Consider the following 19,322-nt stretch of genomic DNA (forward strand, 5'->3'; position numbering starts at 1 on the left):
TTATTATAAGCATGAAATTCTTGAGTAAAAAAGTTTTCAATAAAATATAGTAACTTTGCAAATATATTAGATATGGAAGAAGACCCAAGTACGAATTCAGTGTTATCAATAGCAAACACCAGCTCTGAGCTACCTGATCACAAACGGACTTGCACTGTCTCTCTCTCTGACAACGCGAGCCAATGTGTGGTCAATTTGTCTCTCTCTCGACTCTGCCTCCATTGAGCAAAATATGGCAGCTCTTCTCAAGGCACAAAATGGGATACAAGTCCCAAAAGAGTACCTCACCATTACACCTCAAGCTTCCAGGTAAGTCCCTTGCCAGACAGTTCAAAGGTCTGAGCATCATTTGCAAAGCAACCCTAAAAAAATTCCTCCTAGGATTGACAGGTGGTACTATTTTCACAATTAATGCTCTCCAAAAACCAGACTTCTAAGAGCACTGACAACAATCCTCCACTCAAGAAGACAATCTTTTCAGTGGTTTCTATGGAGATTGCTTTCTTTAGTGATCTATTCAGCAGTGGTAGCATTCATCTCACAGAAAAAGAAATTTCATTTTGCTGACCCTGCAGAAGAAAGCACCCTGAGCAGGAAACACAAGTGGAATCAGGAAACCCAGCATATTCCCCAGGACTAGACAGGAAGAACATTAAAGTAATGAGAAACTATCAACTTTTATTAAAAAAAAAAAACAAAAAAAACCAAAAAAAAAACCAAACACAAAAACACCACAAAAAAATTTAAAACACCCTGTTGTCTAATTAGAAACTAAAATCTACAGCTGCTTTCCTACCACATGGAGAATGGGAAGTTGCTAAAGGACTGAACGTAGAACTGGAAGAAGCTACATCTGTGTTCAACCCCTCTCTGCTACTGCTTCACTGGTATTTTCAGGAACCTTATTATACCTGCACATCTGGTGGTTGCACCCAAAAAGACAAGTGAGGCAACTTCATCACTGAAAGGAGGCACTGGTATTACTGTAATTTGAATTATGGGATAGGTACTTTGTGTTTGGCTTTACTGGGTGCTAGAAGGCTTCCTTTTCAAAAGCCCCTAAAAAGAGATGGTTGCTTAGTAAGGGACAACAGTTTTGATATGGCAGGTAGATAGTTTATGGTGGTATAATCATTCAATTATAATATAGATCATAAGAAAACCCCATGAAATGTATCCTGCTCCAGATGGACAAGGAGATGCAGAATGTAAGCTTACAACTGCATCACTTAGCAACTATTTCATTTTCTCAGGCTTTATTTTAAAAACACCTTATCTCCAAACAGTTTTTTGTGGTATTTTAAATTCAGAAAGTATTATCTCTGAGCTGAAATAGAGAGCCTGTCTCAAAAATTCAGCTTCTGAAATGCATGAACACAAGGATGAACATGACAGATAACAGTTGTTACTTCTCTCCAGTTGGCTGTAGTTATATAGAGCTTTATGCTACAGAGAGCATGGCATTCAAATTTTTCCAGGATTGTTTTCTGCTTTAGGAAATGATGAAAGATAACTGAGCCGAAGGAACATTAAATCAATAGATAAAACTATCCAAGTTACAAATGTCAGGGCTAGAGTCCTCCATTGCTTTGTATCATGTACACACTTAATCCCGCTTCAGCAAGACTTCTCCAACAGGGTAGTCTGTGTCATAACTTTTATACTTCATTTAGTGCACAGGATTGATACCAAGTAAGTGAAGCAGTACGGAGCAGCAAAAAGTTGAAGGCCTTATCCAAATACCAAGTTCTGTGAGGTACTGAGATATTTCCAGCTATCTTTGGAGACAATTTTTGAGTTTCATTCAAGACCTACTCTAAATATAACCCTGTAGTGATAATATTAATAGAAGCTAAATATTATTATTTTATATTTTATTGAAGAATGAAATTAATATAGTGAAACTTCAACACCAGGACTCAGGTGCTTGTGGTAGCTTTAAAAAAGTTTGCCAGGATTAAGGGAGTGAATTGTTTCATAATTTTTTTGCTTAGTTAAATATTTTCATCTATTAAACCACCACTGTTTAGATTTATTAGTAGTATTTAATGAGATTCTTTAAGTGGATACCTCATTTTACAGAATTAGATTCTTTTTTCAGACAGAAGAAATAATTGGCTTGAAAGACAAGACAAATTTCAATTATACCATCCATCTGATTGTTCAGGCTTCCTTCTTTAAAACCGCTCATTGGGATAACACATTCCACCAGAAGTCTGCTGTCTGCCTAAGCAAACTCTCACTTTTAACTCCATGGCATGATTTTACTAAGAACCCTTCCACAGCTGGGAACAACTGGGTGTGTCACCTCTAAAGAGCTGGGTAAGGAAGTGCTTAACATTTTTAAATAGTAACCATGCTGACAACTGAGAGTCTCTAAGCTAGCATTACATTCTTACTTTGATAGAACTAAAAAAGAATCAAATGAAGTATTAAGACAACCTTGCATTACTATAAAAAAAAAAAAAACCAACCCACGAAAAACCCCAAGCTGCTGGGCTTTAGAATAACACCTCCTCTAATTAAAAATAATAAAATCCTAGGCTAAAAAAAAAAAAAAAAAAAAAAAAGTCAAATATACTGAAGGAACTGAAAAGGCACACACATGCTTTTACACAAATAACTAGCCACAAAACAAGAAGATATGCACATGACTGCCGGACTCTGCCGGTATGTGAAGAATAAAATCCATTTGGATATTCTTTATTGGAACACATGACACATTACTGTACTATACCATTGAGCAATAACTTCTGCAGATTTACAGAAAGACTGAACTATAAATCTCAGACGTTAACCCACGCTCCCATTTTCATTGGCAGAAAAGAAACCATCCATGCCAGTATATTTTTTCCACATCACCCCACTACTAATCTCGTCGCTGATCTGGCAAAGCATAAAGTTTGCAAGGCTTTGAACAGCAACCAGTAATTTTAACCAGCCCTCTTCACACAAACTTCTAAACAATAAAATTTTAAGGAGCTTTTTCTTTGCAAAAAGGATAATCACATAATCACTTGGAACTGAGAGTCTGGATGTTTAAGAGGATTCTGCCCTCTCCTCTCCCAGATACTAGTAGTAATTACAGAGTAGGTTTCACATTATGCCTGTGCATCATCTCAGCTGCAGTAGAAAACAAAACACAAGTGAAAGTTGCAGCAGCCTCCTTACCAGACAGGAAGATTGTTTTCTTAGTACAGCTTCTGGCAAGCCATGAGGAACAGAGGGGTCTTTACCTTACCTCAGGTGACACAAGAACGTTGTACCACATACGAACAAAGAGTTCGGTATCTCTAAACAGCTTGGCGTTCTTACTGTTGAGACAGAGCGCTATCAGCGAAGGTCCAGTGAAAGGCAGCAAGCATGCTCAGAAAGGAGGTATGAGGAGAAAATAACTTTTCCTGCTGAGAAGGGAGCCTGCCCAGGTAGGACACGACCGAGATGCCAGCAGCCTGAGGGTGCACGGTTTCCCACAAGGTCAGAAGGAGGAGGTACCACACACAGCTGCCAGGCAGCAGAGGCAGAGGAGCAGAGGGAAGACCCCTCGGCAGGGCACGTCCCCCCCGGAGGAGCAGAGGGAAGACCCCTCGGCAGGGCACGTCCCCCCCCGGAGGAGCAGAGGGAAGACCCCTCGGCAGGGCACGTCACCCCTGTCGGGGAGGCGTGCGTTCCTCCCGCAGGCCTTCCCAGCACCAGAGGCATCGGAGCAATGGGACACGTCTACAAGCGCGGCAGGGACAGAGATGCAACCTCCCAGCCGGCATCAGAGACGGGTTTTGCTCCAGCATTAGCGACAGAGGCGGACCCACCCTTTTAATGGTGCCTTCCTCTATAATTCTCCACATGCAAGGCAAATCAGGCACCTTCTTATGCTCGGCCGTACATCCACGTATCCTACCAGAACACTGTTCTCAGCCATCCCAGCCTGAAAAGCTGACTGCTTAAGCAACAGTTTACTTAATCTATTTTGGGTAGATAACAAGCATGCGCTAACGGTGGTGCAACAGCAGAACACAGCAATACTGCTGAGGTGTCAAAATACACGCTGCTTCAGGCACACGTTAATGTTATCCCGCACAACCTATCGCAGCTGGTCTAAGATGTGGGCAATTAGCCTCAGGTGATGGCAGCAAAATGAATTTGCTTAGGAATGTCAGAAAGCAAAAAATTAAGTGCCATCTTTTATAAAAATCAGCATATAAAATGTTTTCCCTCTTTGTGACAAGAAATTACTTACTGCTAATGCTGAAACTGAAGTTAACAGAGGATGACGCAAAAGCAAGATATTAAATAGTATCCCTTTTCTGAGGCCTGGCATCCTACAAGTTCTGAAGAAATTTGTAATTCAGCTTGAATGTATGAAATTACTTGTTTCTATTAAATAATAAAAAAAATGCATCAGATAAAGCTCCAGATCAGACAGCATTTCCCTCCTGACACACATATGACTCTCTCTGGAAACCCTCTGAAGACTAGCTTGCCCTCTGGGTAATCAAATGACGCATAATTAACTTTTCAATGGAGAGAGTTATCTTCGTGTAACTTACTTCCTTCATTTCTTGGAATAAAACTTCCCTCCCATCCCTCTCCAAACTCCTAAACCTGTCAAAATGTGCGAGTATAGTTAGGTTACCACTTCACAGCATGCTCGGATGCAGAAGTTTTGAATTACTCTGTAAGCATTTTACACACACTGTGGGACTGTCATATGATACATAACGTGTGGAAAAATCAAACTTATATTGAAACAAATTAAAAGAGCATGGCTATACAGCTGGCAGCTCTTTCGACTCTAACCCAAGCCCCTTGCATTGCTGTCCGTAAGAAGCGCTCAAAGATTAAATATGCTTTTTTGAAAAACACTAATTAATCGATTGCCGAGTAGGTATGATGTAAAACCCCCACTGCCTTATGACAACCTCAAGTTCCAGCCTTCCAGAGCTGGGAAGGGAACTGGTGGAGCTGCAAGGACCCAAAACCCCCCCTGGTTTCAGACCCAGTGGATACATTTCATGGCTGACCTCAATCGGGCACCGCGGTTAACGTAGAGACGAGTTGGACAACATACCTTGCACAACAGTTTGCTAACTCAAACTCGCCAGGGTTTCAGCTTGTCACTATTGACGCTGCTGAAGACCAGCTCCTGACCGCCTCCAGCCCTTCCCAGCTACACCCTTGGAGCAAACCTCCACCAAAATAACTTTAGCAAGGGTTTTGCGGATAATTAAAGCATGGCAGAGGTTACCAACCCTCTGGCTTTTGGCATGACATAGGAACCAGCGGAGAGAATACCAGCGTCCTGGAAAAGCACCAAGTCCCTAAGCACCACATTAGCAAGAAATTATGTTTCGGGTATGAGTCAAAGATTGGAAAATGTGTTGCCATCTCAAGTATCAGACCTCAAAACGGTACAAACTTTCATTCTGAAACCAGGCAGAGAGCATGTCAACACGCTACCGCCTGATCCACCTACAAGCGATTTCTTTCTAATTAAAGCAGTTATGTGTCATTTCACAAAAATTTTTGTCCTTGTATTTACAGAAGGATTACTACCTATTCCTCTTTGATAAAACTGGCAATTTAAGACAGGAATCAATTCTTAACGTTTAACATGACAGGTTTCCAGCAAAACTCACTAAAGCTTTTCTATTTTTTTGGAGACTTAAGAAATTCACCTTTTGTACCAAGACAATAAAAACAGCTAATACTATTACAAAGCAAGATGCATCAAGACAATATTTTTCCACAAAACACTTATCTTAAAGCACCTGTTAAGTGTCTATACAGTAAAGCTCCACCTTAACCTCTCAGAAACTAGTAATAAAACTCCTGTTAGGAGACACAGCAGTCCTGAAATTTGAGAATCCACTAATATTTTAGAACCAAACCACTGCTATTTCACAGGAATACTCTTGTTTCTGTAAACACGACAATTACCCTTTGTGCAATTCAGTACTTGGTTTCTACTCACACATACCCACCCCCCTTGACAGGAGGTGTGACATTCAGTGACAAACACCTGATTAATATTCGGAGTGGTGAGACCAGCAGTCCTTTGGGAATACCATACCCGAGCCTCAGAGCCATTCAGATAAGTATCTAAAGTACCACCTCAGTCTTTCAGATTTTACATCGGTAATCTCAAAGCATAAAGGGAAGCAATGCTTTCGGTATCATTTAACAGTTAATTTTGCTCCAAGTTTAAAATAACCTGAACAGTTTCCATCTCGTATATTAAATGTTGTAAATATTCATTAACAATTAGTTTGCTTTTAAGGCATAATAACACTTTATTTTTTAAAGTAAATTTGTGCAAATTTTATCTACCAGTCTTAACAAGGCTTAAACCCTCCCCACAGTATTCAGAACTGCTCATGCCAGATTAAAAGAAGAATTTTCCATAGGCAAACATTTAAAAAAAAAAAAAAATAAAAAAAGACCATGAAACAGCTTAGAGGGAGAAGGGGAGGGAGAAAACAAAACCACAAAACTCACTTGACTGTAACTCGATTGGACAAATCCTGAAGATCTCCTGGGTGAAAAAGCTGAGCTTCTTTCAGTCCAATATTTTCACACGCTTTCAGAAAAACATTTATATTATCCTGCGAAGAGAAGTAGAAAGCAGTTGCTTAGTTAAAAGCACTAAGCAGGTTTTGCAAGACGATTAGCGTGAGCCTTTAAATGTCAAAGTCCAGCTCACGGAAATACTACTGAAAAAGCAATCTTCTGGATCATAAACACAGGTCGTTTCTCATGCACACGGGCAGGCTGGGTTGCGATCTTGGTGACTGAGGGGTACGTTAAAGATTACCTGGCATAAGGCAGTGGCGAGCCAGTAGGCAGCAGTCTCCACTTTGATGTCAGCTCTGCTCAGCAAACAAACGCCCTCTTCCCAGCTTTGCACGACAAGCCTCACCTCTTGCCTTTAAAAATAACTCCAGCTACTGACATTCACCACCCAGAAACTCTTGGCAGGGGAGGAAGAAGAGGAGGGACACGCCGTTTCTATGCTCACAGACCGATGAGGGAATAGTGCACCTGGAGTCTGGGTTTGGTTGCTGAGCAAAGCTCTGGAGAGACAGAAACCAAACCGTATTCAGCCCTGCTGCTTCCTTGCTTGGGGTTTTTTTCTCTCCTTTGTGTTCCTCCCCTTCCTCTCCACCCCCCCAGCTCACACCAATATATAACAAAATATAGGTGCGGTGTACTAGAGCACCCACTTGCTGCACCTGCTGCAGATGAACCGACTCACAAGAGCAAGGTTAAAAAAAAAAAAAAAAATCTAACGATAGGGAGAGAGATTATACAACTTGTGATCTCTTTCCACTTCATAAACAATAGGCAACAGGCAAGAAATTCCTTCTCGTTAAGGCGGAATGCTATCAACAACAAAAGAATGTGCCCTCTTGCGCACTTGCTCCCTTCAGCTGGAAGCCACAGGAAAAGGTACACAAAGTTACTTAATTCGTAATCTGTCATTCCAAGGGTTTGTAAATCAAGGTACTAGTATCAGAGTTTCACAGTATGGAAAAGCTCCACTTCAGCAATGTAATACACTTTATACTTTTTTTTGGGGGGGGACATAATAACTGGATGTAACTATTCCATCATTTAAAATTTATTTTAAAAAAGAACCCACAAAGAAAACAACAGCTGCTTCTAATACAGACCTTGAAAGAAAGAATCCCCACAACCTTCTGCTTTGAAGGTCCCTATGATTCTAGTATTCCTTATCAGTCTGTAAACACGGCTTAATTCAAGGAAAATATTTGAACAAGGTATTCCCCGTGCAGGCTGCGGGCTCCACGTTACCGCATCCGAAAGATCCCAAGTGTCTCACACCGTGGAGGTTATGCCCCAAAGCCCGACACGTGACGTGCCACAGCAGGGGCCGTTCTGCTGCAGGGGGATGCGACACGACGACGACGATGGGGGACACGATGCAGTGGCAGATGAGCGGAGGGGGCTGGGAAGGGTGGAGGACGGGCAACTTCACCTCCGCACCAGCTCCTGCAATACCCAAGGGGCTGCCTGCACAAGTGGCCAACGTAGAGCTTCATGCTGGGAATGCGACCTCTGGAGGGGCATTTACTTTTCCTTTCCCTGTAATGCCCCTTTTTTCTTTCCATGCAATACAAGGAAAGCTGGCTAGATGTGCCAGTTTTATTCAGTTAATATTTGAGCGTCACATTAACACCAACACCCCAAGGACTTCAAAAGGCATCATTTCTTCTGCGTGCAAGAAGCCGTGCGTTAAAGTCCCATTGCGAGAAAAAGAGGAACTACTTGCTAAACAACAAAACACATCCAACTATCAGGTCAGTGGTCAGGGGTCTGGGAAGTCCAAGAAACAGGCAGGTAAGGCAAAGGAGGAAAGCAACAGAGCAGAAGAAAGAAGTAGTTGCAAGGTAATGAAAAAGAACTGACACCAACACCAAGGCAACATGCCCCGATTGGTCAGACCAGTCGTTAAAGCTCAGAGTAAACTCCAAAACCGAGGGGTTACGTTAACTGAACTGCAGAGAACGAGCACATTGTGCAGGTAAACAAGGAAGAAGAGTCGGCGATTTAAAGAAATGGATTCTGCCTACACCCCCAGCACAACGAAAACAAAGCAGCAGAGCTGCTCATCAGTGGCTGCTCGGCTGCACAACCACCAAACTGCTGGCGCACAAAAGAATTAAATTTTGAAGGTGTTGCAGCAGTTAAACCTATCAAATATCAGCCCTCTGATAAATAACACTTACAGCCCCCGAGAACATCATCACCGACATGAGTCAAGACCTTCAGAAACGAGTCAGAGGTAGGGGGAGAGAACACGGGAGGCAGAACACAGCTAGTCGTGGCATTCGCTGGCATGCAGGATAAAACATGGTTCAAAATCTGCCTCCCCCAGCTCCCAAGTCAGCAGTTTGAATTACGCCGGCCATCTCGCAGGTGACCGCCCCAACAGCAGATCTCCCGTCACGGCCTGGCATTCACCCCCAGAGCATCAAGAGAGGTTACCCAAAAGGCTATTGCTCAAGTTTGGATATTGACAGAAAAAGGTATAATTTCAACAAATGAGCACTTCTAAATACTGTCCTTGCCAAGTTATTCTTGACCATCCCTAATCATCGCAGTATATCACTGAAGCTGCAGACCTCAAAATAGCTAGCAGCTGTTTTAAACTCTACCAGAAGAATGAACCTGAAAATGAATTTTAAAGAGCACCACAGAAATAAGCAGGAAAAAAAAAAAAAAAAGACAAGCTATCAACCTTGCAATTAGATTTATCATTAGAAATGTGAACAGGAACATTGTTTGGTGATTAACGCACTCAAATATAGAAGTCATCATGCTATGACTTTTACCACTATAACTGCACTTTAATAAGACTAATGATCGTTACCACTTCAGCTCCAAAGGGTATACTGCGATCGGAATCTCATCATACTCCACAAAAAGAATTATTTTTAAACATTCAGAACTCAAAAGCCTGGAGAAACACAACACACCAAACCTATCTCCTGGTGACCACAAGCCACCGAAGCAGCATGCTTGAGAAGAAAGGGTTCATGCTTGTATCCACAACCCCAGTCTTCCAACGAGGTGTTCCCAATCTCTGTAAATGAGGGCAGGCCATTCAAATTTAAGAAAGATTCAAACAGCAGAGTTGCAGAGAAAGAGTAGTATGATGATGAGGGAAGACAAGGGACCTTTATAATGAGAACTGGAGAACTTGGTTCCGTTATACCAGTAAAATGGAGCACAAGAGGCAATACTGCTGCCATCTACCAGCACAAGGGAAGCAAAACCAGAAGGGGAGAGAAGAGCTGCGCAGTCCAAAAGCAAGGATCCATGGTGAGGCAGATCAAATATATTTATGCAGAAAATATAAGGTTTCCAACCATTAAAAGAGAAAGCTCCTGAACTAACAGGGATAACATGGACAAAAATCAACTAGATGATTTTAATACAGAGCTCCATCAGTACATTTCCCTAAGCATCTGAAGTTGGAATTAGCATCGTAGAATTACAGGTTTTAAATCACAACAAAAATAAAGCCTGAAGTCTTAACCACAAAATTCAAGTGCAATTCATTTCTGGTATGTTATTACTACTTCTAAATGTTTGGGGGGGGGGGGCAGAAGTCGGAAGGAGACTGGGGAGGGGGACAGGATGGGACTGATTTTCCCAGCCGGCGCGCATAATGAAACAGCAGAGCATTTCAGATGCTCCCAGCACGACTCGAGTTTCCCACACGTCGTACAGACTTACATAAATGCACAGCACAGAATGCTGACTAGGTAGAGCTATTACCATTCAGCATTTCATTTTTGCCTCAAACTTCAAAGGAAACCGCACCCAAAAATTCTGCAAAATTGTTACGCGGGAGAGACGGAGCCGGCAGTGGGAAGCAGGTCATCCACGAGCAGGCATTTAAATACCACCGTTCGGAGGAATGACAAACAATACCGCTCGCTTTCAGGCATGCACCTGCCTTTCTGGTCCCCATGGGGCATCACTAGCCACAAAACCCTCCCTCCGCCTGTTGCTAAAGCATCCCCCTCTAACCAACGTTGTGAAGGAGCCAAGATGCCATGCCCATATTGAAACTGAGACTGTGGTCCATGCCCTCCCTCCAACGTCCTAGCAGAGCAGGGTTGCCTTTCTCACTCCTGCAACCTCATGGACATGAGGAGAGGGAAGCGCTGAGTCCCCCCTGCCCCTCCTTGACAGACCTCAGCGCTGCTTCTGCTCCGAGGCGAGGGCAGGGGGCTGCGCCAGAGCAGCAGCTGAACGGGGTGGGAAGAGCAGGGCTGCCGCTGCAGGGCTCCTCGGTCCCATCGCTATCCTCCACACCGCAAAGAAGAAGAAAGAATCCAGTAACTGCATAGAAAACACAAAACCATGGACGCTTTCCTTTAAAAAAAAAAAAATAAAATTAAAACAAGTAATTAAAAAAATCACGGGATCACAACTGGCAGTGGTGCTGTTGCACCTGTCATCAGCTCCTGATGTATGTCACCATGGCAAGAACTTGAGACAAAGATGATGCAGCACTATGGAAAGGAAGACAACCATATAGCACCGGTGAGGTGGTGGGGAAGTACATAGGTTCCTCAACACCTAAAAACACAGGGGGTAAAAAGAAAGGGCACTTCTAAAATGGAAAAAAACTAGCACGAGCAACAGGGAGATGAGGCAAAAGACAGGAGCAGACATGCAAAAAGCGTCGAGAAAAGAGCTGACCTTACGTAGAAAAAAAAAAAAGAAAAACTGAGAAGGGACATACAATGGGTAAAAGACAAAAAGAATTTTAAAAATCTCAGAAGTGAAAGAGCACGAAGTGAAAAGTAATTAAGAAGAGAGGTCTCCATATAAGAATGCGTAAATACCGTCTTATTTTGACTACTCATGTGCAATGCACCATCACACTAAATTTGGCTTGTATATTTGAGCTGAAATTTAATTAAAAAAATAAATCCCTCATTATCATGATTATCTGGGTGGGGCAGGAATATTAATTTAAACAAGTCTGTAAATACATTTGCTTTCTTTAGGGCGCAGTCATGCTGTGTTGCAAGCCTGTCTTCTCCCTAGTTAACTGTTTCTCTGAAACCCTATGCATGCACCAAAACACACTGAGATCTTGTAGGCATGCAAGTTATGGCACATCTTTCAATTAGTTGGCACCTGGGAGAAAAATAATTTAATTAATAGTGTTTTTCTGTTTTTCCTGGCTGCATCAGCCAATAGACAAAGACAGTCCGCTGTCTCGTGCAAATACCAACCATTTCAGTTAAAGCCTTTGCTTCCACTGCTATTCAAGCTCTGTTTCGGTTTCTGGTGGTTTGGGTTTTGTTTGGTTTTGGGTTTTTTTGGGGGAGGATGTTAGGTTTGGGGTTTTTTTCCCCAGAGTATGAAGGGGAAGGATGGGGACATAATTTCATAATGGCACCCAATGCTTCCACGACCATGAAGCGTGTTTGCATGTAAGTATCACAGCATCATCCAGACCGTGACTTGGTGCCAGAAGTTGTTTTCAATTTCCAGGCTCCCAAAAAAATGAAAGAAAAAACCACTCAGTACCTCCAGTGCCTAGCAACAAAAACTTTTGACATTTTAGGAAGAGAGACTGATGCATTTTTTTGGCTACAGAATTCTGAAAATCATCCGAATACATCATATTTAACAGACATGTTTCTTAGTTATGAAGACATTTGGAGTCATCTTGAAAGCTTACACTGCGTCTCCTTCAGCTCTGCATTCACAACAAATCCTCTTTATTGGCACCCTCATTCCCTTAAGTAAGGGCCTATTTCCATTACAAAAAGAGGTATTTTTTAAAAGTAGAAAACGTTATTTCATAGATGCAGCATTATACTGACCACTAAAGCCAGGCCACATCAGTGTAATACAGAATTTAGAGCTGCATTCTGAAGCAGCATCACTGCACAGCTCCGCATTGTTTATATTCAGAGGTGGGGTAAGGGAAGAAACCTTCAGCGGGAGCCCGTTGAACAAGTTGGGTAACTTGCTCTTCCTCGGAGGTACGTTTCGGTTATTAGTGCTGGCTCTGGGTGCGGGGTGGGGGCAGAGGGGGGAGAGCAGGGAATGGGGCTGAACAAACCTTGTGGTCTGACCACAGCCCTGGGAGCCAGGAACTCCCAATTACCACCTTGGCCTTGCCCATCAGGATGCTCAGTGCCCATCACCCCCTCATCCCATCTATAGATTGCAATCCCAGCTCCTACAGCTCTCCGTGTTTCTCCAAAGGCTGCTAACGGGTTCGACCTTGAACCAAAAGGAGAAGGAGGGGTGGGTGGAATAGTTAAACTACTTTTTTCCTCCCTTTTTGGGCCCCAAACTAAAAATAATAATTAAAACAATCATCCTGCAGGCATAATTTAACTTAAGAGTGACCTCAAGGCTTCTGTTGGGGAAATTATCCCACCTATAACAGCACATATGGAGCACTGTATTGGCCAAAGATCAGAAACAGTGCTAATTGCTTTGCCACTCCCCTCCGCGTGCCCTTCGTTGTTTTTCCACATTGTGTAAAACAATAAATTACTGTGATCCTTGACACAAGGAGTCCCTGCCCCAGCACTACTACAGACACCAACGATTCACTTCCAGCCTTCCTCTCAAAAAGCAGGTGCTCCTGCTGCCAGAAGGCAGGAAGAAAACCGTTTCCATAAAGTCTCCTGTTACCTTGGTGCTCCCAGTATCAATAATTGTAAATGACAGCCAAGGAAGACGAACATTCCTTTTCACTGTTGCAATTCACATGTCCCACCAGAGTCCAACCATTACATAAACCACGTTCTGATGCAGCCTTAGGCAAGAAGCATTTTGGTTTGGGCCCATCCACTCCCCAAACCCCAATGCCATCTGTGATGACAGCAACCCATCACAGAGCTCTGTAAGACCAAGGTGCGTGTTGAAGGACGTTCCCCAGAGTTTGTTCCTCGGCTCCTGGTGCTGCCCACCGCCACGGGTAATGGCCAGCAGAAGACCTCTCTGCCCAGCTCACCTCATTACCTGCAACCTCTTCCAGCACTGACCTCCACAGTTTCTTTCAAACGGGAGTAATGGCATCAAGGAAAACACAGAACAGAAATTAATGGCTTTCTTTTGAAGCAGAACTTCCAAGTTGACAGTTTTCAAGGTGCTTGACACAGGAAGGGACCAACTGTCCCCAGTGATTCAAAATCCCTCCCAGACCCATGTCTCTCACCAAGCTACAGCATAACCTTCACTATAACATTACAGCCGTATATTATGGCAACAACATGTACCAAATGAGCCTTTTATTGATAAGGGAGAGTGACTATCAAGGTTGTAAACTGCAGGTGTGTTTCTGGGATGTCACTGCTACCAAATAAGGCCAGCTGGAAAGGAGAAGGGCAGAAGTACAGCACATGAGCAACCCGGGCAGGCACGCCTTGTCAATCCAGAGAGCTCTCTGCACTGCACAGCTTCATCCCATTTCAGACAAGACAAAGGGAATTTAACTTGCCCACTTGCAGGCATTCTTACTGTAAAGAAAGCACAGGCTTGGAAAGCCAGTATGGAATAACCATCCCAGGCTATTTCCCTGTTTAGACAAGCCTTAACTTTCCCACCAGTTACTTGCATTCCAGTCAAAGTCAAGAAAAAAAAAAAATAGCGGCGGTGTGTGTGCGTGTGTGTGTGTGTGGAATCAAGTGATGTGCTTTTCACCCCAAACAGTTTATACAAAACAGACTTTACAAGTGAAGTGTGTAAAATACTCCAGTGCCAAGTCACCCCACTACACAGAACTGGAATGACAGTAATCCACTTAAAGGTGAAACTCCCCTGAAGCCTAATGAGTAATAAAAGAAGTAAAGACCTCTTGTTCTTGAAACACTGAACATTTTGGCAGAGCTCGCTCCCCACACACACTTCTTATTTGTACACACAAGTTTTTCTGTTTTGCTCACACAGGTTAACAATATGATACAGATGAAATTCAGCCCCTCTGTACGTAGGGCTTGATAGACAGCAAGTTGCCTCAGATCCTCAATTCACATAGTCCCCGACTTTTAGACTATGGTTTAGTACTTCACTCTTCTTAGAAGAGAATTTGGAAGTTTCCTCTAACTTTGCTTCCTTCAGCAGCCAGACGCCTTTTGTTTCTCAAGAGGAGCAGCATGCTAGTACCCTATTTAACCCTTGCTGCCCTACGTCGGTTTATCCCATGGTGCAGAGAAGCTCCCCCTGCACGCCCGGATCAAAGAGGGGCTTGGGAGACAATCTGCCTTAGTGCCAGGCTTCCTCGTGTCTCCCCCCATCCTCACGCCCCGCAGAAAGCAAGCTCCATCACCGCAGCTGCAGCGTCTCGGCACTCTGCATTCAGCAGCATTTGGTGTTGGCATCGTTTTTAATAGATCTTTTACATACATCACCGGAGGAGGGTGATTCAGCATGGGCACACGGGCGCGGAGGTGTTCAGACAGGCGTTAAAAGATGTGGTATGAGGATTTTGTACCAAACAGAAGAGTGAGTAGCATAGCTGTATGGCTCCAGCACTGATACCGCAGAAAGAGTTATCGCCGCTGCAATTAACGTCTACTTTCTTTGGAAATTGCCATGAATTTTAAACACTGCACATCAATACATATCTGACAACCCAGAGAAAAAAAAAGCACTGTAGCGTCCAGCTTATGAAGATTTAACACAGATAAACACCAACTGCCGCAAGAAATCTCAACACCGCACTTCCTTGGCAAAGGCAGAAGAAATCAGATTACAAATGTCACAAGTATGATTTAAGGTGTGTACCTTTTCTACGTGGTTGACATTTTTTTTTTTTTCCAGTTAGGAAGGAATGTTTCTTCACAAACACAGAAACAGTCATCAGTTATTTAAGGAAATAAAAATAGCACACAAATGACAGAGTATATGACAGACTACAGCTGATTGAGTTGATAAATGGAAATTTTTTGCAGTTCGTTTGGCAACCAAATTTATGTATTTTTTTTAAGTGCTGGCAAGTTGAGGCAGAAAGGGTCATACTTATTCAGAGCTTTGGTTTAGAGCAGGAAGAGGGATGAAAACTTTCCACATTAGGAAGTTCTTGCTGTCAATCATATTACTTTACAGTTAGTTTACAAGAATTTTTAAATTAATTACTTAGCATTTTGACATCTCATCCCAGTAACATGCCAGAAGCATCGATTTGGAAGACATTATCTCATTTAAAGCATCCCCCAAATACTACTTTCAATTCATGGAGATCAACCAATAGGCACAGCACTTACTGTCCCCTGACAAGAGACCAGGGCGAGTAGCTGAACCACTATTTCCTGGGGTCTGCACCCATATAGTTTCTCCCCACTTATGTCTCCTAGATACATTTCACTTCATCATCACCCACCCAAAACCTGTCAAGTTCAATCCAGCGTCTGGATTTCATTCTGCCTGATCGAAGTCTTGAGCAGCTACTAAAAATGTCACAAAGACTTTGCATCAACCTCCCCTTTCCCCACACCCTACATTTCAAAGTGTTTAGGCAGCAACAGAAAACAATTAAAGGAAATTCAGAGCTAAGGCTGAAACATACCATATGTTTTCAAGCAGAAGGGCACAAAACATCAGTAAACCACTGCTGAGATTACATACTCCCACTATCAGGCACTGAAAGACTAGAGAACAATGTCATCTCTAACTATTAATAACCATACTTCCTTTCTAGCACACAGCCCTCTTTTCTTAATTGTCTAACAGAGGTGTTTCCATACAAGCCACATTCCTCTTTCCCATAAGACAGTAGAAAGAGTACCAGAAGTGATTTATAGTTCCACATACATTCCTATCAGGTCTTGCATCACTCCTGACATTTGTTAATTTACAGTTTTAGGTTCTCAGAACTCAGGTCAGACATACTTCTTTTTTTTTGGTTCGCAGTATAGGCTATGAAAGAATTGGACTGGAAGTCAAAATTTCACCCCCACCCTACTCAATTGACCTCAGGAAAGCCACTAAAACTCCCTCTGCCCATGCTCTATCTTCAGGCATAGAATTGAAACCACGGTAAAGAGCTCTTTGCAAAGTACTCTAAGATATAACATTTTAAAGACTTTTTATACAAGAGGTAAGAATTTTCTTAAATTATTAAGCATAATGATCAGGTTTCTAAAATGCTTCATAAATTTACAAAGACCACCAAAAAGTCATAACTCAATTCAAATTTGGGAAAGCGATGGGCACACAAACTTGGGGATGAAAATCTCCCCCCCCCCCCCCCCCCCCCAAAAAAAAAAAAAAAGGTAACACCTGCTTAGGAGTTTGAAGCAATGGCAACTGAACCTTCTGAATTTTACAACGGAAACACACATCCTAAGTTCCAATTGCATTTTTTATACCACTGACAAAAATGTCACTAAAATTCATTAAGTAAGAAATTTAACACATTTCTTGATGGTTACATTTGAAATACCATGCTGTGTCACTTCCCAGGTGAAAAGAGATTTTCTCAGACTAATATAAATTCTCTTATGTCCAGGAAACTTGTCTGAGCACTTCAGCTGGACCACTGATCAAAGAAAAAAAGCTTCCCCTCCCATGTAATTGTACTTGTCAGAACAAAACTAGATACTTAAGGCGTATGTTTGGTAACAGTAGGTAGAAGTCCTCATCTGGTTTAAGCACTTTAAAAATCTGAAAATGTTACTGCACTTACTTAAAACAATGCAGTAAACATATCACTATACATTAAAATGCTTTTCAGTATTTAATGAAACTATATCATTTGCCAGAGGAGACAGGTTTCAAGTTAAGTATAACAACAGGCTGAAGTATCTGGGGGAGGGGGAGGTGTGGGGGGGGAACGACAAACTAAAAAAAAAAATCCCCCCAAACCAAACCCAACACAAAACATCCCCACAAAAAAAAAAAACCAAACCAAACACAGAGAACATGGTGCCTCAAATTCCTTGTTTGTTTTTCAAGTATAGTAAAATATGATCACTTAAAGTTATGCTGTCCTTCCTGGCAATTACTGTTTCTTTACTGAAGAAAAATCATAGAACAGTTTGGGTTGGAAGGGACCTTCAAAGGCCATCTAGTCCAAGCCCCCTGCAGCGAGCAGGGACATCTTCAACTAGATCAGGTTGCTCAGAGCCCCGTCCAACCTGACTTTGAATGTTGCCAGGGATGGGACATCTACCACTTCTCTGGGCAACCTGTGCCAGTGGTTCACCACCTTCATCATACAAAATTTCTTCCTTATATCTAGCCTAAGCCTACCCTCTTTTAGTTTAAAACTGTTACCTCTTGTCCTATCGCAACAGGCCCTACTAAAAAGTTTGTCCCCATCTTTCTTATAAGCCCCCTTTAAATACTGAAAGGCCGCAACAAGGTCTCCCTGGAGCCTTCTTTTCTCCAGGCTGAACAACTCCAACTCTCTCAGCCTTTCTCCATAGGAGAGGTGTTCCATCCCTCTGATCATTTTTGTGCCCCCCCCCCGGACCCCTTCCAACAGGTCCACGTCTTTCCTGTGCTGAGGACCCCAGAGCTGGACGCAGCACTGCAGGTGGGCTCTCACCAGCGCAGAGCAGCGGGGCAGAATCACCTCGCTCGACCTGCTGGTCACGCTGCTTTTGATGTGGCCCAGGGTACGGTTGGCTTTCTGGGCTGCGAGCGCACGTTGCCAGCTCACGTCCAGCTTTTCATCCACCAGTACCCCCGAGTCCTTCTCCGCAGGGCTGCTCTCAATCCCTTCATCCCCCAGCCTGTACTGATACCGGGGGTTGCCCCGACCCAGGTGCAGGACCTTGCACTTGGCCTTGTTGAACTTCATGAGGTTCACATGGGCCAACTTCGGGAGCTTGTCCAGGACCCTCTGAATGCCATCCTGTCCCTCAGGCATGCCAACCACACCACTCAGCTTGGCGTCATCTGCAGACTTGCTGAGGGTGCACTCGATCCCACTGCGATCTTTCCAGGCACAGAGGTGACACTGACAGGTTGGTAGTTCCCAGGGTCCTCCTTTCTACCCTTTTTAAAAATGGGTGCGATGTTTCCCATTTCCGACAAATCTCTTGCTTCCCACAAGAAAAAGGAAACCACTTTTGGAAAGTTTTGTTATCTGCAGCATAAAAAGGATATTGAATGAAAAGAGGTAGATAACTACTATAAAGAGGAACCTGACCTCATTTCTGCCATCTGAAGTGCTCCTGAACCTGCATTAAATGTATAGGCTGCCCTATAAAGGAGAGCACATTTTGGATGCAGGGCACGAGTTCTGTCAGACCATACGCACTTTCACTTTCTCTTCCTTCCTCTCCAGTGTTAGCCATACTGAAGTTAAACGTCAGAAGAAACACCAATTGCTATTGTAAAACAAAAATCTCCACTCATGCAAGTAAGGATTATGCCAAGTAACCAGAAGTCTCTTAAAATACTTGTCTTTCTGAATTCCCCAACAACGTGCTGAGCATATCCATCTGCAAAACAGGCAATGATGCCTCTTTAACTTTGTTTACACGTTGAAATTATCAACTTCTCAGAAAAAGACATGTTTCATCTTGTGCCTTGCCTTACAAAAAGCAATACCAGATTAATCAGCTCCCAGGTGAAAGACATCAAACAGGACTTACGCAACTTCACTCTTCACAGCAGTGCTGCGTATGCACTCACCCTGTACCTCTGAATTTACAGTCCAGAGACAAATCAAAATCCCAAGGCTCAGGTCAGCCACGAGAGAGGGCGACGGAGGCAGGGCTCGAGGCAGAGCCCACAGCCGCCGCGTTAGCCATGATGTGTGCTGGTACTCTTCAGAAAGGTGACTTAAACCTTCAGAAGAAAAA

The 19,322-nt window shown here is 43.1% G+C and overlaps 1 protein-coding gene across 9 annotated transcripts in view; it reads right to left on the reverse strand.

The window, feature by feature from the left end:
- Positions 1-19,322, reverse strand: part of LMO7 (LIM domain 7) — a 136,044-nt gene that overhangs the window by 70,684 nt on the left and 46,038 nt on the right. For 8 of the 9 annotated variants that reach the window (XM_049815901.1, XM_049815900.1, XM_049815897.1 and 5 more), the window contains exon 4: positions 6,496-6,602. In XM_049815901.1, the coding sequence (XP_049671858.1) occupies positions 6,496-6,602 (107 nt within the window). Of the gene's footprint in view, positions 1-6,495; positions 6,603-6,811; positions 6,846-19,322 lie in introns of those variants that run through there. The other variant, XM_049815903.1, reaches the window with a different exon arrangement.

The sequence above is a fragment of the Accipiter gentilis genome, chromosome 13 (assembly GCF_929443795.1).
Source record: "Accipiter gentilis chromosome 13, bAccGen1.1, whole genome shotgun sequence".
NCBI lineage: Eukaryota > Metazoa > Chordata > Aves > Accipitriformes > Accipitridae > Astur > Astur gentilis.